This window comes from Gouania willdenowi, chromosome 24 (assembly GCF_900634775.1).
Source record: "Gouania willdenowi chromosome 24, fGouWil2.1, whole genome shotgun sequence".
Lineage (NCBI taxonomy): Eukaryota > Metazoa > Chordata > Actinopteri > Blenniiformes > Gobiesocidae > Gouania > Gouania willdenowi.
Genome location: NC_041066.1, coordinates 6,594,337 through 6,615,051, shown reverse-complemented (window position 1 = coordinate 6,615,051; position 20,715 = coordinate 6,594,337). Strand labels below are relative to the sequence as shown.

Below are 20,715 nucleotides of genomic sequence, written 5' to 3'. Positions count from 1 at the left end.
CTAACAGGGCCAAACAGGTCATTCCTGCGTTTAGGGAGGAGGGGGGAGGAGGGGTGGTGTGGAGGTGGGTACAAAATACCCCCAGCCTGTGAGCCAGATAGCAAAATAATAGGTGACATGTAGGCGGTAGCAGCGCACCTTTGGATGAGAGATCATCCATGCTCAGCGGAGCTAAGAGGAAGAAGAGGAAAGGCGTTTATGAGACATGGCGCTACGTAAAGAGCTGACGTTCCCAGCAGCTGATACTCGACCAGACTATGTGTGGAACTCATGGATAGTGTGGTGATGGTTTATTTTTATTTATTTATTTATTCAGTTTATTTCCGACATGGTTACATTCACTTTTTTTTTTTTTACATTTTTTTTTTTTTTTTTTGTACATGCCGAAAAAGGAGACGAGAGAAGCAGTTTGCTTATCTGGGTCCTATCCCCTGTTTTACCATTGCAAATTTACATGGGTTTACATGTCTCTCTGGTCAAACATTCTTGAGTTGTTCTGAACAGTCCTTTTTTGTGTATTCTCATCTGTAGTCAGTGTTGTCTTGTTTTTATTCCTCTTCCTCTCTATCGTTGTTCGTGTTGGCCTTGTTTCCTGCCAGACGTTGTTAGCATTCCTCCAGTTCAAGAATAGTTCCTCTTTCGAAGGTGTTTGGAAGGTTTTTCCCTTTTCATCCATAATGTCACCACTCGGGAATGTCTCTTTTGGACACACAAGTTTGCAGCTTGTTTTGTCTCTACATCAAGGTTAATCCAGCTGTTGTTAGTTCTCTTGGCAGTGTTGTATTTTCCACTGTTAGATTTAACTTGTATAAACACATTTTTATATCTTAGTTCATAAGCAAGGTAGTAATTTCATTGTATTATATCTTAGTTCATAAGCAAGGTAGTAATTTCATTGTATTATATCTTAGTTCATAAGCAAGGTAGTAATTTCATTGTACAGGAAAACGTTTGAACCACTTTGAATTTAAATTTAATGTAATCCTCAATCACCCCACCACCTAGCAATTGAAATGAATAAATGACAGACCTTTTTTACTCTTGGTTTCCACATTTAATTCAGTCTCCGTAAAATAATCACAGTCTGAGTTTTGTTTCCAGTGTTTATATAGATCTGGGTCCATATCCATGATTACCATCAGTAATGTTGTTGTTTAGGTGGATCCTTCGTATTTTCCCGTCTTCCATCGTTTTGATGAGGATTGGTTTTCCGTTCTCTTCTCCCAGTGGTGTGATATAAATCCTGCAGTTTCTTGTCCACGTCCTCACAATTTTTCCTCCTTTTTTTATTTGGCGTGCCTTCCATGCAATGCTTGCATTTTGTTTCGTCAGGTTTTCATTGATGTACACCTTCGTTCCCTTCAGTTTATTTCCTTGCTTCAGTAGTTCTCCTTTGAATTTCATATTCATGAAGGTTATTTTTTACAGCTCTGTTATCATTTTTCTTTGGCAGGAGATGGCAGGAGTTGATGTTGTCAGGGTTCAGGACAATGTCCTTCAACTCCAGGTAGTCAATGACCTGTTGTTCAATCGATTTTGTTTCTTCGTCACTCGCGTAACTCCTGGGTTTTATCTTTAGGCCTGTGATGATGACATCTTTCTCTCTTTCCTTTTGTTCCAGCTGTTCAACCCTGGCGTTCAACAATTTTATCTCTTCAGCATTTCTTTCATTCTTTTCTTTCAGTACCTTTGCTTCGCTTTGTAGGTTTTCCAGTGAGTTTTCCAGCGTCTTTTCCAACGACTTTATCTCGGCAGATAGGTTTCGTAGACCCTCGCGTATCATCTCCTTGACCTCTTCCAAACCCGAATTGGGTTCTGAAGGGCCTCCCTGCGGTTTTTTCACCATTTTCCTTGAGTCTTGGGCCCAATTTTTCAGGCTGTTCAGCTGTAGCCAGCTGTAGCCAAGGTCGTGTTATCGGAGCGAATGAAAACACGTCTGCTCTCTCCAAAGACCAGAGACAACTATGTGAGATAAAACAATAAAAAAACGGGGAACGCAGTGACACTGGTGTTGTAAAATGAAGTACAATCTCAATATGATAGGGTTAGAGTTAACGTTAACCCTAACCCTGTTTGGACTGTGAGACTAAGTACTTAAAAAGGCATTAATAAGTACTTTAAAATCACCAAATTAAGAGCCAATATGTTAATAATGCTAATAAGCAACTAATTAATGGTTAATAGGTGTTTCCTAATATAAAGTGTTACCGTATTTGGGTTTTCATCTGAAGTAATTTTATCCACTCCAGTTGTGTAAACACAGCCTCAGACAGTGACAGTGCACAGTTTAACTAAATGCTGCCATTAGCTAGAAATTGGACAGTCTGTGTGTGTTTTGTCCTAAAGACTACAAAAAAAAGTTTGACCCCAAGTTGGGTTTGGACTCTTCATTCAGACCAAGGTCAGTAGTACACAGGTCATTTATTGTTTAAGGCAGGAGTAGCCTACAGCTGGGCAGAGCAAGAACTGACTAGCTGTTCATACTTATTCATCTGCTGTTCACTAAGTCTAACATTAGGTCTGATGCTGGAAAAAGCCTAAGCCTCCTAAAAAAAGCCTGATCCTGCATATAAAATCAAAATGTAAAGCATATCAAGTCCAGTATAAACCCAGGTACAATAACAAAATAGTCTAAGAAATGCAAGCTAAGACAAGCCTGCATCATCGATGCAAAAGAGTGAATAAATAAAGAATTTCACTTTAGAACTGAGCAGAGAACTTGTATCTGTTCTAATCTGAGGGGACAAAGGCTGAGAGACTAAAGTGGATTCCAACAGGAACATGTTGTATTATGATTAATGATCTTATTAGTCATGTACGAGGCCAAATATTAAGTAAAATTTGAGGCTTTGCTTTCATATGAAAGCAGCCTCTGACGCACACAAACCCCCCGTATTATTCATATAGTATTAAGTACAATTAAAGATGATTAAAGAGTCACGTTTGAAAGCCCAAACTACACACATACACAAACACATGTGCACACTTATCTCTCCAGGCTCTCCGGGGTAATGACGATTATTCATTAGTACAGATCACAGGGCTGCATCGTTATTATTCCACTAGCATTACACACTATTAGTGTTCTGAGTGCTCACACGTGCACGCACGCACGCACACACACACACACACACACACACACACACACAGAAGTGGTCACTATTAAAGAGTATTAACGGGAGAGTGAACAGAAACATGCACGTTCCAGACTTTCCAGTTGGATGGAGCAAAGTGAAGATTTCTCTGGGGAAATCACGCAAACGCAGATAGCAACAAAAACTTCTTGTTAATCGCTGCCACTCGTTAAGATGCACACACGTGGTCACCGTGACTTTTTATCAATTGCATTAATACAGGAGGAGTATGTTGGGTTTATACGAGTGCAGTATTTTTATTTACATCCGACAGAACGCTCGAGGACAGCAGCTCCTACGATCCTGCATGTTTTAAATGTCTCCAGCACAGCTTAATCTAAACATGGTGTCATCATGCAGCTCTACAGGAAGTCTAATAACGAGCTACTCATTGGCCCCTTACCAATACTCGCACTTGCACCCTCGCGCCCCTCATTTGTGCGTTCCCGATGAAGGATGCCAGTGTCTTTCTCCCCGCCCCCTTTATTTACACTTTGCCGAAGCATGCCTCCAAGTAGACTTCGGCGAAGGATATTACCCATAATTCACTGATACCACATGGGTTATGTTTATCCGTCTGCGAGTCCTCTGTGCCAAAAAAATGTGCTTTTAAGTGTAATTATTGAATTAATTTATGTGTAAATACAATTAAGGTTTGCTATGTTACTTGGAAAGAAGCATAAATATCTGATGAAGCATTACAGTGATTTATACACCTGTATTAATGGACATTAGATGCTAACAATTCCATAACTTTTTTTGTGCAAATCATTCATATAACATCCAATTTAAACTTACACAATAAACTTAGGATGTATAAAAACTAAACTATGAAAACATCAAACTTACCAGATACCACTCAGTTATCCACTCTATATTTAATATTAAAATTATACAGCTACCTCAAGTAAATGACTAATAACCAATATACAGTTTTTTTAATGTATGTGGATCAACTCATATTAATGACTTTTTTCCCCTCAGGGCCTGACAAAATGACCTTCAATTTTATTTGGTGTACTTTTTGTAAATGATGAGTACATGGACTGTATCTTATGATGTTTAAGCTGCAGTTTTTGGCTGAAATTGTACATTTTTTTTTTTTTGCTCCAAAGTTTCCTGTTGTGTACAATTTTCTTTTGAATATTGAAATTTTCCTCATTCCTCTGCTTGATGGACTGTTTATAAATCTAAAATGAAATATGAAACTGTATCTTTATTTATAGCATTAAAAATACAGCACTTGGGCTTTAAAACCTTAAATCTGACTTGCTGCTACCTGTAGAAACTCTATTAAATTATTTGTACAATGAGATAAACTGTGAACCACTTCTTTATCGATAATTGTTCATTATGATCACCATTTAATCCAATAAAAAAAACTGAAAAATTTATATTTTACTCTTGAAATTGATCTGAGAGTTGTCACAATATTAAAATTTCACACTCGAACTGTACAACAAATAAATTAAAATCATAAAACTAAATGTAATCATGTTCAGAGAGATGTGCTTGTAAAGTAGTGTAAAGCAAAAACCTGGGAGAATGTCACAGATATGGCACAGCTGTGCAAGTTGATGAAAAAACCGCATTGTCCCAATTCTGCAATTTTTGCACTCTTGTAACCTGCGCACTTGAACTCGCTAGCTTACCAACATTGTGAACTGCACCATTTATTTTGTATAAATATTTATTTGTAGATTAGAAGTATGAAACATTCATAATAGATAAGATCCCAGTCTGATTAATAAATATTCTGCTTTGATGCTAAAATGAATCAAAGCTCATTCATGCTCTTGTTCTGCTATTTGAACATAATCCAATAACACAGTGTTTCTTAACTTCTTTTTTGCTGATGTGGAATATTTACTTTGAAGTTATGGCCTGTTAGATTAGATCTCAATAGCTAACAACGACCCAAAATGTAACAAGACCCCAATTGTTAAAAAATAAATAAAAAATGTTACAACAGGTCAATAATGTAACAAGATCTGAGTCCAAAACTATCCCCCAATAGTGTAAAAATGGTATTGCATTATAAAGTGAGTCAATGATTTATGAATTGAAGGGCTTATTGCTTCAATGTGTATCATACATAAATGTGTGTGTGTGTGTGTGTGTGTATACACAGAAAAAAAAATTACATTTTGGGCTCAGCTCATCTTGTTACATTATATATATATATATATATATATATACAGGCTGTACAATTTTACATTTAAATCTAAGAGTTATAACCCCTCCCCCATTTCAGCAAATAATTTTATTTTCTATTTTTGGTAGAACTTGAGGAGATACTGCCCAAGGTATTTTTATTCATATAAAATGATGTCTTAATCTACTAGCTTTGTTTCCTAAAATAAAACTATTGAAGGTCTTGGGATCCCTCCACGTGCTTTTAAAAGTAATCGTATCCCAATCTAAAAACAGTGGACAGGATGATGGTCAACGTCAATCAAAGCAAATCAAAATGCATAAATCCCAGAGTATAATGTAACAGCCAGCAGGTATGAAGAAAAGAAAGGTGAGTGGAAAACTCACATATTTGACTGATCCCAGGTAGAAAAGCAGGTTGTCGGGCATGGTGGTTTTAACATGAAGGATGATGGTGTTAAATCTTCCTTTTCTGATCTCAGGGCGGTAACTACGGAGACAGTCTCCTCCTGATGACACTGACACTTTGATCTGAAAGTGAATCAAAAAACATTAAACACAAACATGTTTATTAAATAATAAAATAAAATAATATATTCACGCACACTGACATGTACATTAACATTTTGAATGTAAATCACTATTTTATAAATATTGACTTTTGGGAAAAAAATTGCATTTTAATGAAACTAGTATTTAGTCACATATACAACATACAAAACAATATACTGTAACTACAGCTTTAATTTAGATCCTACACCTTTGATATTGGTGTAAAATAAGCCGATGTAAACAATATCACATCTTATGGCTAATGGGCTATTAATATTGGTCTCTAGTGACAACCTCTATTACCTAAAGCAGTGGTCCTCAAACATTGGGAAGCGGTCCAGCACTGGTCTGTGGACCACAGGTAGTATTGCCCCAAAGAATGAATAACATTTTAATGTGCTAATGATTTTTTATTTTGAAAAATGTCCACATGATGGTATGTCCTTACCAAGATCCTCTGTACCAACCCATGTGCTCTATGTCATTGTCTTTATTTTAACCTGTGTGTCTGTGTGTGGTGGACGGGGTTTGTAAAGGTGGGTGTTTTTAACCTTGCAAAAGCACTTTGAGCTGCATTTTATGTATGAAAAGTGCTTTTTAGAAATAAAGATTGATTGATGACAGCCCTTGATTAGAATGCACACATAGCAGTTTAACACACGTGTAGTAAATGATGTATATTGTCTTTTTCAATGCTCTAGACCACATTTCTGGCGAGTCCAAAGACATTTTTTTTAGAATTACTTTTTGATCAATGTTTGTTATACTGTATTGCGTTAATGACGTGACACCTAAACATTCTGTCCATTCTGTTGTTAAAAAAAAGTTAAAATGCATAAAAAGATACCAAATATGTAGTAATTACATATATAAATATGTGATCGCTTAGATTTTCAAAAAAATGTGAAAGTTACTTATTAAATTACTTCTGTAATTTATTCTGTTAATCAAAGTGTCTTACATGGTATGACTATCTGACCATGACTGTTGTTGTGAAAAAATCTTTAAAATTGCTCTCAATCTATTAAAATGTATTTTATGCCATATTTTAGTTATATTATAGTCCTGTATAACATTTTAAAGTATTTTAATATTCATGCAAACCTTGCCCTATGATGCCCATTTTATGAAATATATATCAATCCAAAGTGTATTTCTAATCAGTAATTTTTTCAATCAATTACTTGATGTTTCAGTGACCCCATTTAAACCCCACATGGGATCCTGACCACAAGGTTAAAAAACACTGTCCTACAGTAACGCTGCATGTTATTTCTTATGAAACGTTGTGTGCACTTGTCCTGCTCACAGAGTTGGCTTGTTTCCTGGCTTGGTTGATCAGCTCCTTGATTTGTGAAATGTTGCGCCTCAGATTGTCCTGGAGCTTCTTGATTGGTTGTAGCTTCTCCAACAGCCTGTCAGCTTCATCCTCTAAATCCTTCACTTTGGCACCTGCAGCGTGGACTGAAGGCAAGCACAGATCAAGAACAAGAGGGACACAGCGCAGCACGGCACATTGTTATCACAGCATTATTCAGTCCATCACAGCCATGGTGAAGAAGAAGAAGAAGAAGAAGAAGAAGAAGAAGAAGAAGAAGAAGAGTTGGCAGAGGAGATGGAAAATAACAGCACTGAGGAAATCGCTGATGCAGGCGAAACGTGGTGGGAGAATGAGAGGGATTTTGGAGCCGGTTGAGCCAAACAATTAGTGTAGCTTAGTTCTGAAAGAAAACCTACACATTCACTGTTAAATTATGTAAGCTTGAGTTGGGAAATAGTTAAAGAATGAACAGAAAATGAGCAAAAGAAGCTTTTTGTGTCGAGCCATCATGCTCTGAGGCACGACGCAGCAACAGTTTGCTGTAAAGCTGTTAAAGATGATCGTAAAGTTATTGTGTGGTGCGCCAATAAAGCCGACAGCATCCCATGCTGACTTACTGAATAATGACTCAGCAAAAATAGGGTTTTTGAAAACACATACATTACAATACAGCCAAGAAAAGCAAAGAAGTGATTAAACTAAGATATTGGTGCACCACATAGAATATGTTTTGTGTGTTTAAATGAAGGGAAATATACATACTGATGGCTGTGGGGGTTGAAAAGGAAGAGACAGAAAGAAAAAAATTACATTTTTAGTTGAATTCACCAATCTGCATTAATCTAAGATATCAAAGTGATATCTGAGGGGTTAAAATACAAGCAAAGTGTTGATTATTTCTTTGAAATGACAAGGTTTTGTTATTGTTTCATCAAAATTAAACAGAGATGTCAATCAAAACATTTTTTTTAAAGTAATTAGCAAAGAAAATGAGTGCTTTTTCTTTAAAAATATGAAACAAGCCAGAGTTCTAATGGTTTAACACCATGTTTATGAGTCTAGTTTAATTGTGGATATAACTGCCCAATGACAGAGATCTTTACTGTTTTTCTCTGGGTCCTGGATCAGCTGATTGGCTGCGTTGACATTGTCCTCCAGCTCGCTGTAGTTTTGCTGTAACCCGCCGAGTTGTAGATTCAACTCTCCAAGACGCTCCAAAACATCCATAGCTGTAGCGTTAGCATCAGCTGCTACTGCTTTAGTAGCTGCAAGCCGGATGGCAGTGTCTGTTAGAAAACAGGATGAAAGTATGAATTATTGAAAACAGAAAATACATTAGCATCCAGGAACTTGAACATCACCTTTTACTCAAACATGTCATATTTCACACTCTAAAGGCTTTGAAGAAAAATATCCCCATTAATAACAGTATAGGTCCAAATGTATAGACACCAGCCTTGGCGCCACTTTTAATTTAGGCCCACCCAGGTGCTGTTCATTCAATAACCAGCCCACAGAAAGGTTTCAGTGAAAGGTTTTCAGCCAATCAGCGGCTTGCATCCCACATGTGGACTGTTAAGCTCTGCCCACAGACTGTATCGTCACCAGGAAGTCTCTGTCCTCATGATGCATTCAATGCAACTCAGAACTGTGGATTTATCTACTGCGGGTTGCTACCTGAAATCGGACCTCCTACACGGTAAAGTCCAACTTCCTCTAAAAATAATGTGTCTGACATAATGATGACATCGTGCAGAGCCACATGTTGGTGATAAAACAATGATTAAAAGCATTTTAATGCCAAAAACTTTAGGAAATAGCACAATATTCACTATGGTCACAAATTACTTATGCTGTTGTGTAACACAGTAATGCAGGATTTATTTACGTTGCTGTTTTTATGATTTTAAAATGCATTTAAAATGATGCTTTGTTTTTTTTTAACGTGAGCTTTATGTTTTTAAAGCCTTACATGAATCACTTTTAATGCCTTGTTGCTGAAATATGCAACACGATGTTGCCTTGCTTTGTTGCGCCAATATAAAAATGAGAATGACAAATATTATTCAATATTCTAAATGCTGACATGAATTCTAATAATGTGGCCCTGCATCGAGTGCATTAGTTGTTTTAATTTGCTTGAATTTATTATGTTAAACCTGCTGAAACAATCATCATAGAAAAATTAATATTATTTAGTTAATCTGTCAAACTGGATGTGAAAAGAAGGGATATGTTTTGATTCTAATACAAATGATTTTTGGATCATTTGAGGATATCTAGGCACAAATGTCAAAATAAAAGCAAAAAGGTATTGAATATTATGTCAAAGTTGCGTCAGTCTACATATAAGCTTTATTGACATCATAGCAAATGAAAAAAGCAGCTTAACATCACCCTTGACTTATTGTGTTTGATAGTCTTACCCTCGTGGTATCTGACCCATAACTATATAACATAAGATTTCATTCTTTTCACTCACTGAGATCAACCTCTGACATAAACCTCTGCTCTCATCTATTTTTCACTTACTTTGACCAGTTTTCCTGATCAAAATACAACTGTGCAGGAATTACGTTGTGGTTGAGCAGCTTGACTCTCACTGCACTTCTGCAGCTGAAATTGCTGATTCTGTGTCTTTCAAAGCAATGACAAGAGTCAAGTTGAGTTAACCGAGCAGCCGACCTCCATCCACATACTGATATTGATTCACTCTCCCTTTATCTGCCTTTATTTCTCTCCAAGGCGAGCACATCTGACCCGCCTGACTCACACACACACACGCGCTGGCATCATGGTGCAGTCATACCGTTGGGGATGGCGTTGAGTGTGGCCATGTTTCCATTGACAGCTATCGTCAGGTCTTTGGTTTTGTCTCTGGCTGCTTTGACTCGGCCCTTCAGCCCAGCCACGATGTGTGCATTCTCTACACAAATACACACACAAAGAAAAATGCACCACAAATTAAATGGGGTGGGAAGTAAAAAATATTACAGATTCTGTTTCATCCCCAACTCAGTATTAACATTAATGTACAGATTGGTATTGAACAAACCTTGGACATCGTTTTGAAGTTTCCGTGCCTTGTCCAGCAGCACATTGCTCTTCTGAAGGGCGTCTCGAGCCGCAACCTTTACAGGAACCTCGGGCCCTAAAGTCTGCAGAGAAAACTATAATTTAAAGGTGCAATATGTGAAATTTGAAAGCAATTCCTGCCACCACTAGGTGGCATATTACTGAGTAAAACTGACACTTAAGCCATTATCCGGTCCTGACCGCATGAACAGGTGACAATATTCTCTGCTATATCCCACAAATGTTTTCGGCGGGTCCATGTGGGCCAATGTATATCAGTAGCTTTACATGTGTGATGCATTCATGAGTGAAGATGTTTAAGCAGTTGTTTGTTAGTTGTAAACCTCACATATAGCGCACTGTTTATCTGTTTGATGGATGTTTGTTACCATAGATGGCCTAGTTCAAGGACTGCGCTGCTGTAAATAAGCTTATACTCACCCAATCTGTGGAAAATAAGTACTACAGGTTGACCGGGCCGGCAATATTTATTAATGTATATACAACTATGTAGTCTTCAGATCTCTGAACTTCAGACAAAGTTCTTCTGGCAATTCCAGAAATAAGACTGAAAACAGGCAGGGCACAAAGCCTAATAATCATTTTATATACAGTAAAGCTCTCCTTCGATATTACTTTATTAATCTGCCAAACTAGCTTTGATTGCATGTAATGCAGAGGTGAAAGTAATGAATTACAAGTATTCACATTACTGTATCTGAGTTGCATTTATAGGTACTTGCACTTTTTTGAGTATGTTTCTAAATCAAAGAAGTTAAGTAATTTGTTACATTTCTACACCCAACTATTTAATTTTGCGACTTTTACTTGTACTTGAGTATTTTACGTATGACTTACTTGTACTTGAGTACAATTTCAATCAAGTAACAGTTCTTTCACCTCTAATGTAAAGTACTTTGCAGCTTTTTGTATAAGTGCAATACATATATTATTACTGTGAGAATATGTAAACATCTATTGAGATTGTTTCATCATCTTATCTTATTTGTGCTGGGTTATTATTAATAATAAAAAAAATTACCAGGGAACCTATTCATTGAAACTATAACAACCATTTGCACACTTTTCAAAAGTTATAAACTAAAAATTCTGTCCAGTTTTTGGAATTTTTTCATTAATTGAAAGTAGAAAAATGCGATTGAGTTTGAATTGTGGTAATAAATAATACGTTTCAAAAGTAAAGTATGTAACAACCATAAAGTTGATATTCATATTCAGCTTCGAGGGGCATGACTGATGTCTCAACATACTTCATAAGCCAATGGGGTTGTTACCATGGTAACATGACACTGTCTCAGTCATTTTAGTTGTTAGTAATAAAGGTGGCTGATCCACTGCTATATTTGAATAGCGTAAATCCTTGTAAAAAAAAAAAAAAAAAAACACCTCCTGTATAGAAGCAAACATGGTTTGATTATAAGTTTGTTGACCTCAGTGTGTTTGGAAAGCTCATGGAAAGATTTGCTCTACTCTGCATTGGTCTACAAGATCCCCTCATATCATCATCATCATCATATGGAAAGACTTCATTGTTCTTTGTTCTGAAATCACAGGGAACCGCGCCAACAGCCTGAACTAATCTGGGCTCATCCAGGATGTGGTCATAACGACAACCAATTTTATTTTAAATAGAAATGAAACACATAAATAAAAATGAATGAACTGACTCAGGAATCATCATCACAGAAGAACAGAAGAAGAAGAAAATGAAGTGACAGAAAACAGCTAAAGGAAAACCTATTACAGGCAAACATAAATAAACAAACCAAATTAAAAAAAAAAAAAAAAACAGTGACTGAGGGCAAAAACAGGCACGGGAAAGAAGAGAAATAAATTAAAAGGAAGGAGAAGAAGCAGAAAGACAATTTCAGGTGTGTGTAGTCATGATTATGAAAGCAGCTTGAGGGACAGCGACGCTCTTTGATCTCTCAGCCGTGACTAATGGAGAGCACAGACTAACATTACTGTTACTGTATGCAAGACGTAGACTCACATTATTTATGCTAGGACTCAGTAAACATTCTGAGTGAGCGGCAAAGTGCTTTTTCTGGGGATTTTACCGTCAGTGTATAAACAGTGAGTTACACAGTTTCAGGCTGCAGCTGGAATTATTTGCAGTCTAAATTTGAGCATAATACAATAAGAGAAAACATAGAAAAGCAGGATTAAAAAGTACCTTTTGTACATGAAAACAATAGGTCTTCTTACCATTGCTAGAGCTTCACTTGCAATCTGTTTGGCTGCCTTGGCCTCCTTCTCTGCTTCGTCCATATTTGCTTTAATATTACTGTAAGCATTGAAGGCAGCTGTCGCATTGAAGGACAGGTTTTTGGCTTCGGCCAAAATACTGTGGGAAAAAAAGTATTTCCAGTTAAAGATTGGTTCACACACGTGTGTCGACTTGTAGTTTTCTTGATCGTAGGTGAGAAAACCAAACGTCTCATTCTTCATTTGAACTTTGAAGATGCTTCTCAGTGACCTCACTGTCTGTTTATATATGCATTTATATAACTTCTATATTAGCTATTAGCTGTCCACTAATAAAGGACTCTAATGATCACACTACAAACCATGTCATTCATCCTCCAGTAGAGGAATTCAACAAATTTCACATTGCACATAAACGTGATATTCACCACAATACATTACATTTGAATTATAATTGTAAATACCAACAAATTGATCTTTGACACTTGGTTTGAAGCATTTAAAGTGGGTATAATTAAATACCCATTATTTCAAAACATGATTTATCACAGACTCTACCAATGATTCCTTTAAACAACTCACATATTTATCACTTTAATCACTTTTTTAAAGGTCCTAAATCATGCTTATATCATGCTATTTTTCATCCATCTCAATTTGTTCTAAGAACCCCAACAACATAGAATTTGATCTTTATTTTCCCAAACTCGCCTGTTTTCTAGAGTTTTAGCCTCTGAAAAGTGACTTTCTGAGTAATTCTAAAAATGGGCTGTTTTGGAGCTTATGCATATTCATGAGTCTGTAGACGCAGACTTCACGCCTCGCAGCCTTGCTCTAGTGAGGGAGATCAGTGATCACCAAAGCGATTTTCTTTTTGCTATCCACACACTGTTATTGTTTTCAGCCAAAAAACTGCACATTACAGTAAAACACAAGGCTATTTAAGCGGCTATTGTGATTGTAAGTCCGTCTCAGCGCTTCAGGCTGTTTGTTTATCACAGCAGCAGCAGCAGAGTAATTCAGCTGCTTCACTCACCTGAGCTGTGCTAAGTCACTTCATTCTCCTCCTCAACTCTAATAACTACAAAAATGGTGCATTTAAGGTGATGATCATTTGTTTTGTCCAACCGCTGCATTGCACTGGGTCACAAACACGTCAGATCAAGTCAAAGGCGACCCGAGGCAATATAACGGATACTAAAAATGGAACGGCTCAGCACATTGAAAAATTGTGTGGGCGTCACTTGTACTGTACCCACGGCTGCAGTTGGATATATTTGTATTTGGTACTTATACCGGCAGCAGTCACTTCCTGGAGGGGGCGGTTCAGACTTCAGTGATGTCAATAAAGTCTGAGTGCTCATTTTGCAGAAGAGGGCAGAGCAGCAGCTCAGAGAGCAGAATTAGTGAGGATTTCTCAGAGATGCAGGAAGAAAGCCCAATAATACTATAGGGGTGTTTTTGATAAGGAATGAACATTGTAACAAGGTTAAAGGCTCAAAAAAGTTGATTTAGCATGATATAAGCCCTTTAAATTCATTTTTCATTATATTTTCTCTTCCTATGAAAGGAGACCAGAGTTCTTCCTCTGCTGATTATTTTTTTCCAATCAACTCCCTAACTGTAATTTAGTCTTTACAATTTGTACAAATCAATTATTTTTTTAAATAAATTTTAAGTTTTTGCAGCAAATGTTAATGTAAAAAACTAAAGTTATTTAGTTTTTATCAATTTAGTACTATCTACTGTAAATGAAACATAATTATTGACATTAACTGTTATTATTAACATGTATTACTGCCACCAGGGGAGATCCACTAGGTTTAACTCAACATTCAGTGGTTACTTCTGTTATGTCCAACCATTTTTACAGTATTTTAGTCTCAATCTTATATTTACATCCTACGACGCTCACCTCTGTACAAACACGATGCGTGACATGGATGGATGTATTTATTTACCCATCGAGAATAGCTGCCGACTCATTCAGCTGCTGGGCGTGTTCCTCTGCATTGAGCACGTGTAAGGCCAGCCTGCCGTCCCTCAAACCATCAGTGAGGTGATCAACTCTGTCACGCATTTGTTCATGAAGAGGACTGAGATCTCGCCGCATCTCCTCCAAATCCTTCACAGAAAAAAGAGAAAATGTTATTCAATGTGGTGAGGGACACTGAATTATTACTGTATACAATACATATTATTCCCACAACACATTAATAAAAAAACTTTACACATGCTTAAAAATTCAATTTGAACACACTTTATATGTCTGTCTGTCTTTATGGGTTTTAAACAAGCAGGGCTGCACACTAAGTGATCCTCCAATGTTTTTAGAAGTTTGGCCTAAAATCTTTGAAATGCACTTATCAGAAAATCTACTGTATGCCCAACAGAACTTATTACTATCCACCAAGGTCAGGGTCAATTATAATTGGTAATTGCCTAATTGATAACAAATTACAATTAAGATGTAATTACCTCCACCAAGAGCAAAGCGCAGAAGCGGGGCAAGGTTATGTTTTAGCCTCAGTGTGTGTGTGTGTGTGTATGTGCATGTTAGCAAGATAACTTGAAAAGTTATAAATGGATTTGGATTACATTTTCAGGAAAATTGATATATATACATATATCCCATTCTTTTTCCCATCCACACTGTGGAACTTGTGATGATGTCATAAGTTTTCTCAGAGTGTACCATGTTACCGTGACAGGAGCGTGTTGGCTGAGCTTGGGCTGCATGACGGAGGTCTGCGCTCTCCGAGTGCTATTCAAGTTATAATTATAAAAATAATTTAAAAAATCTGTTGCTGTTGTAAACTTGATTAAATTGTAATTGAGTTTAGATAATTGACTTTGTAATTTTAAGCGCCATAAAAATTATTTAAAAGTTGAAATATAGGGGTATACTGACACATAAAAGGCTCAGACACCCACACCAAAAATATAAAAACCAATGTTTTCATTGATTAGGAAACATAACAAGGTAACCACGAGATAGGAAAAAAATTTGAAGATAGATATTTGTTCTGAGTGTATTTTACAGCTGATTTAGGACCCGTAATCATAAGAGATGCTAACAGAAAGCTAACACAAGAGGAAGGTTAACATTTACTAGGTTGTTTATTTCAGGCTCAGTAACTGTGATTCATTGTAATTGAATTTTAGTAATTGAGAACATAATTATAATTGACTTTGAGGATAAAAAAATTGCAAGCATAGTACCTCTAGCTCTCCGTTGATGTTGTCAGAGAGTTGGTTTGCTTCATCCAGCAGTCGTTCTCCATCTGTGAGCACCTTCTGTGATTCCTGTTTCAGTCCGCTGACGGCAGCTCGTCTCTTCTGCCAACAAACAAACCAGGAGCATTGATGTCTTGTTATTCTATCATTTTCTATTATAATGATAACGTTCCTTTACCAGAAATAAAATGTCATGAAATCAAAGGCAGTACCCCCTATGAGATATAAAAGCTGTGTGGACATCTTTTGATGCTAATCTGCTAATTTGATTACAACTCATCTTTTAAAAAGTTTAAAAACAAAACTGGAGCTAAAGTTTGCTGTAACTTTGCTTTTAAAAAAACAAATAACACAGCAATCAATCAGTGATGACAACTTTATCGCTCTTTACAACATGATTGAGAAAAAAGGGAAGCTATGCATGGAGAGAACTATGGAAAAAATAACAATGTTTGGCAAAAATCACTTCAGCCCTTGGGCCATGTCAGCCTCTGCTTGTGCTCAACTTTCCCAGTCAGTGGTATTGATCACTATTGGAGGACATTTAGAAAATGTGAACTCGTAGTTTCCATTGCGTAAAGTACCGAAGCAATATATCTCCTAATGTGGCACAGCAACACCTTCCTTCTCCATATATTTAAGTTTTGCAAATACTTATTTGAGGGTTATCATCATTTATGATGAAAAAAATCACTTCACTTTTGCGACAGTAATATACATCCCATTTCAGCCTCATTCAGAGGGAAAAAGTTAAAAAAGTTGTGTTTCCTCCCTCCCTTGTTATTCCACCTGACTACTGGACGCCCTAACTGTACTACTTTTTCTGCTGCCGATCGTGTTGGGAGTCACTGCTTGGAGCCACGGCCATTGTTCATACACATCAGCTGTTAGCACTCTGTGCTAATGCTACACTAGCCTATGCAGCGAGACCCAACATCGCTTGTGAACTGAGGAGGAAACAATGAGGATGTTTACGGATTCATGGCTCACAGCGCTGACAATGGATGCGGTTGTGTAATTGGACAGTTTCCAACTTTGACGTGGTGACGGACGACGAAGAGCGGAAAAGAGAAAGTCTGGCTGTGTCTGTGTGCAGAAAGGAAGAGCTGCTGCTGATGCTGCTTCTACGGCTGCTCTGGTTCTGCAGCAACGCGCACACACTTTTCTGATTCAAAATCACAATAGCTGCTTTAATAGCCATGTGTTTTACTGTAAAGTGCAGGTTTTTGGCTGAAAACAATAACAAGAGTGTGTACATAGCAAAAGACAGTCGCTAGTAATTGCTGTTGTGTGTGGAGTCAGAGTCTATAGACACGCCTATTCATGAATATGCATAAGTAGGCTGCAAATCAGCCCGTTTTGAGAATTGCTCTGAAAGTGGCTTTTCAGAGGGCTAAAACTCCAGAAAAGTTTGGGGAAAAAACCTCAAATAGAACAAATGGAGATGGGTGAAAAAAAGCATAATCGACCTTTAAACTTTGCATCAAAACTAAACCTAAATAAGTGTATTTCTTTATCACGCAGGGCATTACACGCATAATCTAAGGGTGAATCAGTTAATAAAACTCTTGAACCTGTTGCTTCATTTATATTCAACAACACGTGTGTTTGCAGCACCTCCAGGGCTTTGAGGTCCGCCTGGTTTTGTCCAGCCATGGCTCCGGCCTGCCGCGTCTTTCCCTGGGCAGTGTGGAGCAGATCCTGGGCCTCCTGAAGCTTCTGCTCATGGTCGGACAGCTTCTCCATTATCTTTGGAAGTGCAGAAAGAATCACAGAGTCAAAGCAATTACATTTGAGGAAGCCAGAGAAAAAAACAGTCGAAATCAATCCTTATTACCTCTGCTTTCAGGTCTCCCGTGGCTTGATGGGGGTCGCCAAACATTCTTTTGACTTTTTGATAAAGCTCGTCAGCCAGGCTGGAGCAGAAAGATTCTTTACTTTACACAGAGCGTAATGCAAGTCAAATGTAAAAAAAAAACAAGCAGCTCCAGCACAGAAAAACAGAGCTAACAAATAATGACTACACACTGTAGACACACATTGAGTAAAAATAGCATATTATCTTCTGTTGACCCTTTGGGCTATGTCAGATTAATTTGCTGCTATGTAAAACATTAACACGCCTAATTATATGAGTAGGTGGGTGAGTGAACGGATGTGTGTTAATATCTACTGTAGAAGATAATCCAGAGGGAGCATGACTCCACAAGATAAAGAAATCCCAGGCACTCCAGCTTATCCCAGAGTCTGGCTGATAAAGGCATCTCCCAGCCTGGATCTTCCAGTATATGAGAGTGTGTATGGAATGTGATGAAACAAACATCTCACCAGCTCTGATGCAATGACTGTTTCATCAGTAATGCAGTGTGTCTCAAATTGTGGGGTGCTCCCCCTACTGTCATGACATCACATGGCTTTATTCATGATTACTGTTCTACAATAAGTCCTTGAGCATGTTATTACTTTCGAAAATGGTTTTCGAAAGTAAATTAAGGGTTGTGTGTCCTCAATTTTTGACAAATCCACTAATTTGTCCACAATTTTTTCCTATTTGGTATTTTGGGCACAGTTGAGACCATTCAATTTTGGTGAAGGTAGGTTCAAGATCAAGGTCACAAAAAATGTATCAAAAATTCCAAAATTCCCAATCTTTAGCATGGGGCAAAATTTCTAAAACTCACATCTCTGTCAGATCGTCATCAATTCGGTCAAGATTTTTCAAGATGATGTAAGGCTATGACATGTAACATCTGATCAAACAGGTGTTAACGGTCACAGCTTTACTCGCAGATGGCTGTAGTTATAGTTGGATGAGGAAAAAACAGATCTTTTCTGAGTTACTTTTTTGGAATGATTGAATAAATTATGAAATATTTTATCCTTTTGTGGTTCGGTCCATATGTACTTGACTTCATCTGCAGTTCTTCTTGTTTACTCCACAGCATTGATTTTCTGACAGCTTCCCATATTGTGTTTCTCATGCTGAGTTCACATTTGTTTGCTGTGATTCAACAATATGTTTATTCACCTCTCCACTAAGAACTCAAACCTTTTATTTTGTTACTTAGCTTTAATACATGATAGCTTGCAAACGTGACACCCTAATTCAAACAGCGTCCTCTTTGACCAGATACCTACAACAGGTGAAAAAACTGAGCATGCAATTTATTCGTGAGTGAAGAAATTCTAAAACTCATTTTAGTTCAAGTGTAAAATGAAGACTAAATACAAATCTGCTGTCAAACTTATCCAATGCAAAAGTAGACTTTATTGTTCTTTATTTGAGGGCCGTGCAAACATCACTGTTCTCAGAGACACTGGCAGCACCAACAGCCTTCATTTCCTTTTCTTCTGCAGCTTTAATTTATTTCTTCAATAAAAAACCTCTCTAAAGAGCCTTCACATAGCTCATCTCCATTGATTTTTCCACTCCTATTCAACAAACTCAAATAGATTCAATGCATACGACGAGCAAGATAACAGTGAAATAATTGAATCAAAAGTATTCCTGCTTGTGCCATGGTTGACTGAGTTCTCCAGCGGCTGAACTTTTTATATATCAAAAGTTTCAAGGCATTAAAAAACAGACAAGACTGCACGTAAATTTATATTATACCCAGTGGTAAACCTTGCTATGGTTTTACCTTGAGATACATTAATCAGTAGTGAGCAGGAACTGAAGAGGACACGTTTTCTAATAGGAATAAGCACACATAGTCATAACATATACCGTTTGTGTGTGCGTATATATATATATATACAAAAGCATGAATGTTTTTCTGCATGGTTTCTCCTCACAAAATGCTAACATGCAATATTTACCGCATTTTAACGATGCCACACCTCACTCAAAATCTTAGAGAATGCACCATTGCTATGCTTGCAGCTGGTTTGATGGCATAGAACACTGTCAAATGTTCACAAGTTCTGTGTGTTTGTTTGAGCAGTATGCCTTTTTCTATATGCAATCACGACAGTAGAGTGTATGATTTCTGTATCTCTAAAACTACAAACTGCCGTTGTTCCTAGTGGATCAATGGATGAAAATGATTTTAAATTTTTTTTTCTCTGCATCTGAAGTTTAAAAATCCTGCTCTTTGTCAGACAAAGTAATAATAATCCAAACGCAAATGATTAATGTGACATTTTAAAATCAAATCTCCACCTCCATGATTAAGTTTTGGTCCTCCTTTGTTGAAACTGAGCCCCATAGTGTGTCATGTTTTTATAATATAGCAATTTAGCTAATAAGGACGATAGGTCTGCCTGTTTGTGTCTGCCTATAATAGCCTGGTGGGATGTCCACGGCGTGCCTTCGCCGAACACCAATTATTGGTTGGAGATGGGCACCAGACCAGCAGAATAGTATCTAAGACCAAGACTTGCCTGGGACCAGAATGCACCGAGACCAAGGCAAGACCAAGACTTTTGGGAGTCGAGACCAAGACCATAAAAATCTACAGTATTTTGTGACAGAGTTGAACAGTTAGACCATTCTCCATCTAATTTCAGTTTTCTTTTAAATACATTTGACAGACAAAAAATAGGTGTCTGCAACTCTTTCAGCACAACATGCAAAAACATGCAAAAACCTCGGAATTGACAAACTGAACTAAATTATTCCATATAATGAATAGTGTGCATAAAAAAGCCACTGATGAGTGCAAACTTATTTTAAATGTCTGAAACTAAGATGTTTATTTGTCAGGTGAATGAGGCCTAAAGTAAGAGTTATATAAGAGGTATTTCTGACTAGAAATAAGATGGACTGATGTGTGAGTTTTCTGACACAGAAGGAACAGGAAAAAATTCACAAGAAGGCAGAAAGATCAAACTACAACATTAATCAGAACACTTCCAAGTATTTCTCCTTTTTATCACAATAATGAAGTTAAATAACAGTAGATCAGTGCTGGTTTCAACTAGTCTTGATGGAAAATCCTAAGTCTGGCTAGTCTGAGACCGAGATAAGACCTTCAAAACATGGTCTGAACCAAAACCGGTCTCCAGTAC

The 20,715-nt window shown here is 37.2% G+C and overlaps 1 protein-coding gene across 9 annotated transcripts in view; it reads right to left on the bottom strand.

The window, feature by feature from the left end:
* lama2 (laminin, alpha 2) overlaps positions 1-20,715 on the bottom strand; it is a 294,429-nt gene that overhangs the window by 42,170 nt on the left and 231,544 nt on the right. For 7 of the 9 annotated variants that reach the window (XM_028440103.1, XM_028440104.1, XM_028440095.1 and 4 more), the window contains 11 exons: positions 17,540-17,618; positions 17,320-17,451; positions 15,688-15,804; positions 14,427-14,590; positions 12,466-12,604; positions 10,217-10,319; positions 9,971-10,087; positions 8,265-8,447; positions 7,924-7,929; positions 7,150-7,304; positions 5,676-5,819 (listed from right to left, as the gene is read on the bottom strand). In XM_028440103.1, the coding sequence (XP_028295904.1) occupies positions 5,676-5,819; positions 7,150-7,304; positions 7,924-7,929; positions 8,265-8,447; positions 9,971-10,087; positions 10,217-10,319; positions 12,466-12,604; positions 14,427-14,590; positions 15,688-15,804; positions 17,320-17,451; positions 17,540-17,618 (1,339 nt within the window). The remainder of the gene's footprint in view (positions 1-5,675; positions 5,820-7,149; positions 7,305-7,923; positions 7,930-8,264; positions 8,448-9,970; positions 10,088-10,216; positions 10,320-12,465; positions 12,605-14,426; positions 14,591-15,687; positions 15,805-17,319; positions 17,452-17,539; positions 17,619-20,715) is intronic. The other 2 variants (XM_028440097.1, XM_028440100.1) reach the window with 1 other exon arrangement.